The sequence below is a fragment of the Poecilia mexicana genome, unplaced genomic scaffold (assembly GCF_051168715.1).
Source record: "Poecilia mexicana isolate PSO_F unplaced genomic scaffold, ASM5116871v1 scaffold_2, whole genome shotgun sequence".
NCBI lineage: Eukaryota > Metazoa > Chordata > Actinopteri > Cyprinodontiformes > Poeciliidae > Poecilia > Poecilia mexicana.
In genome coordinates this window covers 8,660,275-8,672,693 of record NW_028263371.1, presented here as the reverse complement: position 1 = coordinate 8,672,693, position 12,419 = coordinate 8,660,275, and the positions used below count along the sequence as shown (strand labels likewise).

At 39.1% G+C, this 12,419-nt stretch overlaps 1 protein-coding gene across 1 annotated transcript in view; it reads left to right on the top strand.

Annotated features, from left to right (window-relative positions):
* Positions 1–1,001: 1,001 nt before the first annotated feature.
* Positions 1,002–12,419, top strand: part of LOC148160379 (complement C3-like) — a 30,863-nt gene continuing 19,445 nt past the window's right edge. Inside the window, exons 1-15 of the mRNA XM_088010152.1 lie at positions 1,002–1,175; positions 2,029–2,227; positions 2,426–2,588; positions 3,128–3,216; positions 4,000–4,088; positions 4,162–4,241; positions 4,315–4,402; positions 4,477–4,579; positions 4,719–4,836; positions 4,944–5,059; positions 5,325–5,471; positions 6,626–6,725; positions 6,830–6,921; positions 7,016–7,207; positions 7,289–7,444. Of these exons, the coding sequence (XP_087866278.1) occupies positions 1,090–1,175; positions 2,029–2,227; positions 2,426–2,588; positions 3,128–3,216; positions 4,000–4,088; positions 4,162–4,241; positions 4,315–4,402; positions 4,477–4,579; positions 4,719–4,836; positions 4,944–5,059; positions 5,325–5,471; positions 6,626–6,725; positions 6,830–6,921; positions 7,016–7,207; positions 7,289–7,444 (1,818 nt within the window). The 5' untranslated portion in view covers positions 1,002–1,089. The remainder of the gene's footprint in view (positions 1,176–2,028; positions 2,228–2,425; positions 2,589–3,127; positions 3,217–3,999; positions 4,089–4,161; positions 4,242–4,314; positions 4,403–4,476; positions 4,580–4,718; positions 4,837–4,943; positions 5,060–5,324; positions 5,472–6,625; positions 6,726–6,829; positions 6,922–7,015; positions 7,208–7,288; positions 7,445–12,419) is intronic.

Here is a 12,419-nt window from a genome sequence, read left to right as displayed (position 1 = left end):
GATTGCCTGGATTAAAAGATAAGCTAGAAAAGTAGTATTGTAGATGTGTAAATTTGAACAAATATATGGAAAATGTTTGAAATCAATTCCCATAATTATTTAGATTGATTAGTCTAAATTGGGTACATTTGTTCTGGTCATATTGTCTTTATTTGTTGGTGTTTTCAAAGATCAAAGTTCAAGTAGCTGGTGAAGCAAACTAAGTAAAAACTGAACAAAAGAAGTACACATTCTGAGGAAATGATGCCTAACCCTGACAATGATTAAATAACCGAATATATCGACCAGCAAAGAAATGTGGAAAAAAACGAGAAACGCATAAAGCCTGACAGTTTAATTATCTAACGACATATTTCCTGTTTTGTTTGCTTTTACATAAATATTGCAACTTTTTCACCAATACATGTCTGACAGCTTTAGTTGCTACTTCACCTTATAAATGTAAATATAAACATATCAACAAATGTCTAGCTTATCATATTAATCCTTTTTCTTTAAAGGTGCAGTGCATCTGTGGGCAGCACAATCCCCTGCACACACAGATTCCCACCTCAATCTATAACCAGGCAAATCGTACAAAAGATCTTATAAAAAAATTATTTTAAAAAACCCCTCAGATTTCAAAGAATCAGGAATCAGTGTGATAAGTGAAGCCCAGGCTTCACTTATCTCAATCTAAGGTAAATCTAATGCTGAAAAAGATATAAATTAAAAATACTATGTACTTTTGGCGAGTTAATTTTAAAGAATACATATTTTTAAAAATCTTAAATTCTGTCTTAAAGAATCTATTCAGTGCCGTGCAATCAAGTTGTGTTTTGGCCCGTCAATGTAGAAGATCAAAGCACTCCAGTGTTCTTAATATACATAAATCAATTACACTGTAAAATAGCCCGTTGTTTAGTTTGTCTAACAGAGTGCCTTTTTACAGTGATCATTACTTGCTTCACCATTTGACAAATTATGAAAGTCCCACTGCGTAAGCTGGTTAACTGTCTTTCAATTGGAGAAAGTAAAAGGGGCAGGAAGAGGATCCTGTTGCCTGAGGATAAAAGACAGGCACACCAGCGATCTGTAGCCACAGCAGAGATGGGATCAATGATGGGAATCTCTGCTCTCCAGCTTCTGCTGGTAGCTTTTTCCTGTCTGACTTCTCAGTCGAGTGCATTTCCTTTGTAAGTGTATCTGGAAAACCTTTTCTTTTTTTCTATAATTGATACTTGTTGCCTTTAAATTAAATGAGCCAACATCTCATTCAAGTTATGATCCTCAATGCGCGATAGTAAATCAGGGATGATCTTTCTTATTCTGCTCTTGATTTGATTCTTCGCTGCAGTTAATAATGTATTCATTGTCTCAGAGCCTGTTTATTTTAGAATTTGTTTTGCTTTAGTTCATGACAAAACATAGTGGATGTGTGCTTTTGCCAAATGCAACGTCTTATCCCAACAGTGTTACGTCTGCGTAATTTGTATTGTCATTGCAATAGCATTGAAACAAACATGCTTTAAAAACAGCAAAATTTAAACATTTGCTACAGTAACCAAATTAAAACTTTGCATAAAACAAAAAAAGTGATTTTTAATTATTGAGTATTAAAAGTGCTGCTTAAACTTTGATTCCATCGTTGTGTCACTCAGATCAAAGTACTGTTTGCACAAAATGCCAGTTAATTATCTGCCTATCTCAGGCTTTATTTGGTTCCATGAACCAGACAAAGCAAATAAAGCAACGGACCAAGTCCAGAACTATGATTAAACTTTTTATCGTTCTACCGTTAGATAAGTCCAGATAATGTTCATTCCTGAAATGCTGAAGGTTGAACATTTCACTCTATTTTACCTTTCATTTGGGGTAAAACTCAATTTAGATTTGGTTTTAGCCTCTTATGGAAAGTGTTTTCTTCTAAATTGGAAAATAGTTGTTGGATCTGTTCAACAGGAATGAAATAATTAATTTACATATAAAAATATTTTTTCTTTATATGTAGTTTATTCTACAACTCATACCTTCTTTTTTTCTCAACAGGAAAGTTTTGTCCGCCCCCAACTTGTTGCGAGTTGGTGCGGCAGAAAACATATTTGTGGAAATTCAAGACTGCGCATCTGAAGAAGAGGTTTCTGTTGAAATTGCTGCATGGAGCTTTCCAGGAAAAACAAAAAAATTAGCATCAACACGTGTGAGGCTTACAAAAGAAGGACATTTCCAGAATCTTGGAAGAATAACGGTAAAATCATGTCAAGACCCATTTTTGTTACAAAGTGTTTCACAGTTAACATTCATGTTAGTATAAAAAATAGACATTTTCTTTTTATATATACTAATGTATATATTTCATAATTCTGTACTATTATTATACTTATCCTTGAGACGATTTTAAAAAATTATTTAACTTTTAAATAACCGGGTTACTGTTGTTTCTCAGATCCCTGCTGATGAGTTCGAAATCAACCCAAAAAGAAAGCACTATGTTTACCTTCAAGCAAACTTTGGCGACAGTTTGCTGGAGAAAGTTGCGTTGGTTTCTTTTGAGCCTGGTTATATTTTCATCCAGACTGACAAAACTATCTACACCCCTAACAGCAATGGTAAATATGGCTTGTGGAGTATGTCTTTTGATCCCCATTTTTCATACCATGGTTCACTTCCAAAGATGCTTATAAATTACTGGAGGAGTTCTTTAAAAAAAAAAAAAAAAGAATGACGTCATGGGTCCATGTCTCTGTCTCTATTCTACATATATACATATATATATATATATATATATATATATATATATATATATATATATATATATATATATATATATATATATATATATATTGTTTTCAGTGGCGCTGCATCCTGTGGTGTGGACAGGACACAGGACTGGGGGCCTTAGTGTTGCTTAACATGCAAATGAAACCTTGTAATATTATAATATTGCCAAGAAAACTACAAACTATCACACACAAGGGAAGTTCAAAAAAAAAAAAAAGACTTGCGTTCTAAAACCATGCAGTTATTGTCGATAGAAATAAAGATAGTTATTCTCACGGAAATGCTTTTTGCTTTTCAACAAACTGAAACGTTGTGTAATTGTGATGAAACATGTAAACAAGTGCCTGCCCTCTGTTTTGTTTGACAGTCAACTACAGATTGTTTGCAATCAGACCTGGCATGGAACCGGTGGAGAGAGCGTCCGAAGCTGATGCTTTAATTAACATTCAGATTGTGGTATTGTACTTTATTCAAAACTAAATATATGAAACCATATCAAAGTTTAAGAAATTGAACATAATGCATATGCATATTAATTATTCAAGGAAGCTCAAGTATTTCTGTCACATATGTAACTATAAGAGTATTTTAGTTTTAAGTACAAGTCAGAAATACAATCCGACTCATTGAATTACAATATTATTAGAAAAATTTCGTTTCTTTCAGTAACTTAATTCACCAAGTGAAACACATTATGGAGATTATTTATACAGAATGACTTTTAAGTCTTTTATTTCTGTTAACGATGTCTTTCTCCTAACATCTACTAAAAACTCCATCCATCCATCCACCCATCCATCCATCCATCCATCCATCCATCCATCCATCCATCCATCTATTCATTCATTCATTCATTCATTTTCTATCACCCTTGTCCCTAGTGGGGTCGGGAGGGTTGCTGGTGCCCATCTCCAGCCAATATCTGTCTTGCTGCAGTACTAAAAATTTAACATTTAGAAATAGAATATTACATTAATTATTAAAGTTTTTCATACAGAAATTTGGGCAATTGAAAAGCATGTTTAATACCTGCTTGAAGGTTATTTGTTTCAAGAAGCACTTTTAATTTGATAAATTACCTTTATCATAACTCATATTCTAGCAAATTGAATGGCTTTATTGTGTAAGAGTACTGGATAAAATAACAATGTTCTTCAGAAATGCTTCTGAAGGAAAGAGTTTTTTACACTAATGATGCCTACTAAGGATTACTATTGCTTATTTAATGTTTCTATTTAGACCCCTGATGGCGCCACTTTACAATCTGACTTTTTTATTATCAATTCACAAATACACTCTGGAACGTACAATCTTGGTGACCTTGTAAGGTAAGTTACCTTAACTTATGATTCAAGTTGAAAATAATCTACTCTGCCTATTGATGTGCATCTTCTCCTAAAGCCCAGGAATTTGGAAGGTGATTGCAAAGTTCAGCACCAGCACACAGAGCTTTGTGTCAGAGTTTGAGGTTAAAGAATATGGTAAGTCTAGGGTCGCTAAACTTGTGGCCATCAAATGGAGACGATGATAAAATGTGCAACGCTCATTTCACAGTGCTTCCAAGTTTTGAGGTGGAAGTGAAGCCTTTGCAGCCCTGCTTCTATGTGGACAGCAAAGAACTCAAATTCAGCATTGAAGCTACGTATGGAAAATTGATTGGTACACATAAGGAACTTCTTAGGAACTGAAAATAAGTTGTTTCATTCATGGTTTCAGGTACACGTTTGGTAAAAAAGTGGATGGATCAGCCTATGTTGTTTTTGGAGTTATGCATGAAAATCAGAAAGAAAGCATTTCTGATTCTCTCCAGAGAATTCCGGTAAGTTGTTTTAGACTTTTCTGGACAAATATTAAGTAGGATCCCATTCAAATTTTGATGTGATTTATAACAGTTAGTGGCTTTCCAAAACTGTATATTGTTTGGTATTATATTTGATGGTAAAATATGTTTCATTTAGATTGTTGAAGGTCAAGGAGAGGCCAAAATAACAATCGAGAACATCAACACTATCAAAGATGTGAACAGCCTGGTTGGGGAAACTATATTTGTAAAAGCAAGTGTACTGACAGAGAATGGTAAGAATGACGAGAGGAAATGAAAGCTTTTTAGAAATAATTTTTGCTACGCATGATCAATATTTGGAGGTCTAAGTGATTCACTAATAATGAAACATGGCAAATAGGTGGTGAATTGGTGGAAGTTGAGTTGGGAGGCATCAAGATTGTCACATCGCCTTACACCATCAGCTTTAAGAAAACGCCCAAATATTTCCAACCAGGATTATCGTTTGATGTAACGGTAAGTAACATTTTTATGTCTCATCAGAAAAATGTGTAGGCCCCCACCCCAACAAAAAAAACAAAAAACTGTTGGTTTTACTTAATCAGTGGAAGCCTTTCTGACACATTAATACCAGTGATAAGCTTGGCATAAATGGTGTGCAGAACTGTAAAAGGATTTTGCATGTTACTAACAGAGTCGAACTGTGTTGAACATAAAAAAAAACATCATTGTAAAAGTTAAAACAATGCTTTCAAGTATTGGTTTTCTTTTTCTTTAACAGGTTGAAGTTTTAAATCCTGATGAGAGTCCAGCGAAAGGTGTGGAAGTGGTAGTTGATCCGGGGTCAGTTACGGGTTTGACTGGAGCCACTGGATTAGCGAGGCTTACCATCAATACAGTGGCAAGCTCAGATCCCCTACTTATTACAGTAAGTCATTTGGATCCTTCATGTCAAATTGCTCTTCTGTAGTGTAAAGGTGGAATTGACCTGCTTGGCTTTTGGCTTTTATTGTGAAATAATTTCCTGATTTCCTTGTTTTTATTTATTTTTTGTATATATTCTTAGTCAACTCTTTCTTTTATTTTTAACTACTTGAAAAAATACAACTGAACTTTTTTTTTTTTTTTTAAGACAGCAGCTGCTCTGAAGCCTTTTCAAAATCTATAGGTCAATCCTAAAAAATGTTATTTTAGGACATGACCCAACTGAAATTATGCCAGTGACTTAAAGTGCTTTGCTCTGGTGATAGTTGCTTTAACACACAGGCCGTCTCTGCCTTGCTGCATTTGGGTCCATTGTCATTACTACATCATGATAGTCATGCATTTATTTTATAAAAGCTGCAATAAATGTAGTTTTCTCTTAGATTATTATTATTATTATTATTATTATTATTATTATTATTATTATTTTCTGCGGGTTAGAGGGGAAGTAGGTGAAAATGAGGAAGGATGCAACAGAATCAAGTGCAAGTAATCTCTTTGAACAATCGATATCAATGTCTCAACTAGCTACAACTACCACCTAACACTAGCTCGCCTCAGGGGCGCAACTACATATTATTCAGGTGGATGCGAAAACATAAATCGGCGCCCCCCCAAAAGGAAGGTACATAAGGGTGAAGGAGCGTAAGGGCGCGGTGAAGTGTATGCGAGGGCATCATCGGCGCGTCGCCCCTTCCAGACGGGGTTTTTGACGCCCCCTCTGGTGCAGCGCCCCTATGCGTTGCATGCGCTGCATACCCACTTTTTGCGCCACTGGCTCGCCTTGAGCCCAGGTATGGATCTCAGCTGGCCTAATCAAAAGGCTACATTTTAGCTGAGAATAAAACTCTGAAGCTATATGAACAAATGTGTTGAGATGAGTGCACATTCAAATTTTCATGTGCATAAACGGAGAGTTTTTTGGCTGGTCGAACACCGCTCACTTAAGACGTAAAAGACTTGTAGTAAAGACAGCGGAACAAGTATAGCTGTGCCCATATTCCCAGAAACCAGTTTCTTCTTCCTTATTTCATAATATCACAGGTTAAGTCTGTCAATTGCTTTTTTCCCTTTCTTTAAATGCTTGTCTAATTTTAGGCAAGGACAGATGATCCTCAAATCCATTCTGAAAGACAAGCATCAGTCAACATGACAGCCTACCCATACCAAAAAGAAAGCAACAATCACATCCACATAGGTAAGTGATTTCTAGACATATTTTAGTAAACTCTTACCATGGTAATATCAGTAACATACCAAATACACGGGTCCCACTTTAACAGCTGAAATCTCTGACTGCAGGTCTGGACACAACACTTGTGAATTTGGGAACAAACTTGAAAGTTAATTTTTATTTTGAAAGCCAGGATAGACATTGTGACATCACATACCTCGTGAGAACCATTCTTTAAATCTATGTCTTGTTAATGGGCATGCTTTCAGAGTCTGATTTCCTTTGTTGCATAGTTAAGCTAACCCTTCCCACAGGTCTTAAGCAGAGGCCAATTGGTCCGGTATAAACGATTCAGGAGAGAAGGTCAGTCACTGGTCACCATGATGCTTCCAATTACCAAAGAAATGCTGCCATCCTTTCGCCTTGTTGCCTACTACCATCCAACAGAGTCAGAAGTGGTGTCTGACTCTGTTTGGGTGGATGTGGAAGACACCTGCATGGGATCGGTGAGAGAAATGTTACATTGCAAGTAAATTTCAGGATTTAATGAATCACATCTCTAATGGATTTTTCTCTTTCTTTTTTAGTTGACGTTAATCTCAAACAAGAAATCATACTTGCCTCGAGAAAAAGGCATGCTTGAGCTTAAAGTCACAGGAGATCCAGGGGCAAAAGTGGGTCTGGTTGCAGTCGACAAAGGGGTCTATATTCTGAACAACAAGTACCGTCTGACACAGAAAAAGGCAATTTCTTTTTCTTTCTTTCTTTTTTTCCAAGTTTAACATGTTGGATTTCTTTCCTTTGCATGTGCTTTAAAAAAAGAAGAAAATAACACTCAATATGATTCTATAAGTTTGTATAGACACAGTTTTTCCCAACCCTGGTTCTCAAGGGACACTGGCCTGCATGTTTTAGACGTCTCCCTCCTTTAATGCACCTGATTCAGATCATGCAGAGATGAGGTAGTAAAAAATATATACATATATATTTTTACTACCTCAAAAAAAAAAAAAAAAAAAAAAAAAAAAAAAATATATATATATATATATATATATATATATATATATATATATATATATATATATATATATATATATATATATATATATATATATTTATATATCATGAGTTTTGGGTCATGACTGAAAGAACGAGATCACGGATACAAGCGGCAGTGGCGGAGCCAGACTTTTAAAGTTGGGGGGGCCAAGGGGGGGCCAGGACTACCCCTGGGGGTGCAAAAGACATACTTTACGTGCACACATCTACATATCTATCTAGTATATATATATATATATATATATATATATATATATATATATAAACACCTTTGACTGGTTCACATGGAGACATGACAGACTTTACGCAAAGATTTCACTGCAGAGGCAACTAAAATCATTCAATAAAAATATCCTTTCTGAATATCATCTCATGGACACTGAACTAAATGCGTCTTTCTGACCGGGAGCTGACAGCGTGTTGAAGAGTGATGGACAGGACATCTTGGTTAGGAATCTCATTGCAAATCTTTAGTTGAAATGGCGCCTTTAACTCCAGTCTCCAGTACAGAACAGAGAAAACTAAAGACAATGCAACGTTGTTTTAATCCATTTATAGTCTAAACAGAGGAGCCATCAGTTTATTTTGAGGAAATAAATAAAGGTGCATAAGTTAATTAGATCCATGCGCAGTCCGCTGCACAACCAATGCGCCGCCGCTGCGAAGAATTAAACTTAACTCGCCCTGCAGTTTTAACAAATAGAGTTGAAGATGTTACCCTCCCGCACCCAGAAGGAGAGCGATGCAGAGAAGGAGCGCGGCAGACGTAACATCTATCCGTTTTGGAGAAGCGAAACCATGCAAAAAATAAAAATAAAAAATCCTGGTAAAAACGCACGCCCGAACCCTGCACAGGGTTAAAAAGATAAAAAATAAAAAAAAAAATAAAAAAAATCTCGCAGAGTTCAATTGTTCGGTTTGGTTCATACAGATCCAAATGTCGAAGAATCAGCGCAGATTTCTCTGCAGATGCAACCAGGTAGAATTTGTGAAGCTGTGCGTTCAGACCGCAGCGGGTGAAATAATGGTAATTTAAGTGGAGTCGCTTAATTTCATTTCTGTCCAGACTGTGATCAAGCGCAGCTGACGCAGGCAGTTTCAACTTTACGCACAAAGAACAGTGAACATCGTGGAGCTCATTATTAATCATACTAAGAACAATATCTGTCAGAGAATCACCTCTGATCTGGACGCTTTAACGAACCAGAGGCTTTGGAGAGTGTAGCACAGCTGATCCGCTTCTGCGGGATTTTTCTCCCGCAGGCCAAAGGAAGTGATCAGGAAACGACCAGAGTTCTGCCGTCTTCTAATCACATCATTTCGTGAAATCTTACCTGATTTCAAAAACGGTCTCGCAGAGAAATACTAAATGTTTCGTTTGATGACTACAAATTGGAAATAAAATTATTTTTTTCTTTGACGGACAACGAAAAATCTCTAGCGCAACCTCTGCTCCAAACTACGAACATTGTCGGCCCCTCTTCGGTTTTTTGGGGGGGTTTTTTGTGGAGGATTAGTAAATAACTTCTTGGTGTTTTACAACCACCAGGTATGTAGGGCTTTAGCCTTTGAGTTGCACCACAGCGCAGCACATTTGAAACATACAGGAGAACAATGTCAGCTCATTTTTATGAGTACAAGTATAAAGGAGGCTGGTATTGCGCCTGATGTAACTCTATTTATTTATATCATCACATGGACTTATATAAAGTTTTATACATTTTCTTTTCATATATTTATTAATGTTTTTCTTCTTTAGATATTAGGTTGGCTTAGAATGATTCCAAATAATGTACAGGAATGACCTGGTGCTGTTACATGTCAATCATCAGGGGGGTCCACTGGGAGAGTCAATCAGATGACAGGGGGGGCACTGGCTCCGCCTCCGCCTCTGACAAGTGGCCGAAATGGGTTTCCTCCGCAGGGTGGCTGGGCTCTCCCTTAGAGATAGGGTGAGAAGCTCGGCCATCCGGGAGGGACTCAGAGTAGTGCCGCTGTTCCTCTACATCGAGAGGAGCCAGTTGAGGTGGCTCGGGCATCTGGTAAGGATGCCCCCTGGACGCCTCCCTGGTGAGGTGTTCCGGGCACATCCCATCAGGAGGAGGCCCCGGGGAAGACCCAGGACACGTTGGAGGGACTATGTCTCTCGGCTGGCCTGGGAACGCCTTAGGATTCCCCCAGAGGAGCTGGAAGAAGTGGCTGGAGAGAGGGAAGTCTGGGCGTCCCTTCTGAAGCTGCTGCCCCCGTGACCCGACCCCGGATGAAGCAGAAGAAAATGGATGGGTAGATATATATATATATATATATATATATATATATATATATATATATATATATATATATATATATATATATATATATATATATATATATATATCCAGTCAGGGCGCACAATCCTGATCCAGAAGGATCCCTCAAAGGGTTCAGTCCCATCCAACTCTCAATAACCTGTCTCTCCACAACATGGAAGCTCATGTCAGGCATCATAGTGGCTAAGAAGATAAGTGGGCACACGGATAAATTCATGAGCACGGCACACAAGGGCATCGGCATAAATGGCAGAGGAGCCAAACACCAACTCCTTGTAGACCACTGCAAAACCCGACACACCAACTTGTGCATGGCTTGGATTGATTACAAAAAAGCCTATGACTCAATACCACACACTTGGATCATTGAATGCTTAGAGATGTACAACATCAAAAGGACTCTAAGAGCCTTCATTGCAAACTCGATGAGGATGTGGAAAGCTGGACTCAAGGACAGCACAGAGGCCCTCATCCTGGCCACACAGGAACAGGCCCTAAACACCAGAGCAATAGAGGCTCAGATCTACCACACCAGACAAGACCCAAGGTGTAGGTTGTGCGAGGAGGCCTCTGAGACTGTCCAGCACATAACAGCAGGGTGCAAGATGCTGGCAGGGAAAGCGTACATGGAACGACATAACCAAGTGGCGGGCATAGTCTACAGGAACATCTGTGCCGAATACGGACTGGAAGCCCTGAGATCAAAGTGGGGAACACCCCCAAAGGTGGTAGAGAATGACTGAGCTAAGATCCTGTGGGACTTCAAGATCCAGACAGACAAAATGATAATGGAGAACCAACCGGACATTGTGGTGGTGGATAAAGAACAGAGGAAAGCCGTTGTAGTGGATGTAGCAATACCAAGTGACCACAACATCAGGAAAAAGGAGCACAAGAAACTGGAGAAATACCAGGGCCTCAGAGAGGAACTGGAGAAGGCCTGGAAGGTGAAGACCACAATGGTGCCTGTGGTCATCGGGGCCCTCGGGGCAGTCACCCCCAAACTGGAGCAGTGGTTAAAACAGATCCCAGGAACAACATTAGACATCTCAGTCCAGAAATGTGCAGTTCTAGGCACAGCCAAGATACTGCGCAGAACCCTCAAGCTCCCAGGCCTCTGGTAGAGGACCCGAGCTCAGAGGATGAAAGAGAGACAACTATATATATATATATATATATATATATATATATATATATATATATATATATATATATATATATATATATATTGCTTAGAGATGTACAACATCAATAGGACTCTAAGAGCCTTCATTGCAAACTCGATGGGGCTGTGGAAAACCACCCTTGAAGCCAACTGCAAACCACTTGCACAAGTGTCCATCAAATGTGGCATATACCAAGGAGATGCTCTGTCCCCACTGCTGTTCTGCATAGGCCTGAACCCCCTCAGCCAAATCATCAACAAGACTGGCTACGGATACCGACTCAAGAATGGGGCCACAATCAGTCACCTCCTATACATGGATGACATCAAGCTGTACGCCAAGAGCGAGCGAGACATCGACTCACTGATCCACACCACCAAGATCTACAGCACTGACATTGGGATGTCATTCGGACTGTGAATGACATGTGTGGCCGGATGGTTACAAAGAGAGGGAAGGTCGTCCGCACAGAAGGGGTCTCACTCCCAGAAGGAACAATAGCAGACATAGAACACAGTTACAAGTACCTGGGAATACCACAAGCAAATGGCAACCTCGATGAGGTCACAAGGAAAGGAGCCACAGCCAAATACCTCCAACGAATAAGGCAAGTCCTGAGAAGCCAGCTCAATGGCAAGAACAAGATCCGTGCAATAAACAGCTATGCCTTACCAGTAATCAGATACCCTGCCGGAATAATCAGCTGGCCAATGGAAGAGATAAAGGCCACGGATGTTAAGACTCGGAAGCTACTAACCATGCATGGAGGGTTCCACCCCAAATCCAGCACCCTGAGACTGTACACAAGCCGTAAGGAAGGAGGCAGAGGACTAGTGAGTGTGAGAGCCACTGTCCAGGATGAAACATCCAAGATCCATAAATACATCAAGGACAAAGCCTCAACGGACGATGTACTCAGCGAATGTCTCAGACAATGGGGAACAGAGGACGAGGTGCTGGAGGAACCATCATCGGAGGACAAGCCCCTACATGGGATGTACCACCGACAAATAACTGAAGTGGCTGATATCAGGAAATCCTACCAATGGCTGGCGAAAGCTGGACTCAAGGACAGCACAGAGGCCCTCATCCTGGCCGCCCAGGAACAGGCCCTAAACACCAGAGCAATAGAGGCTCAGATCTACCACACCAGACAAGACCCAAGGTGTAGGTTGTGCAAGGAG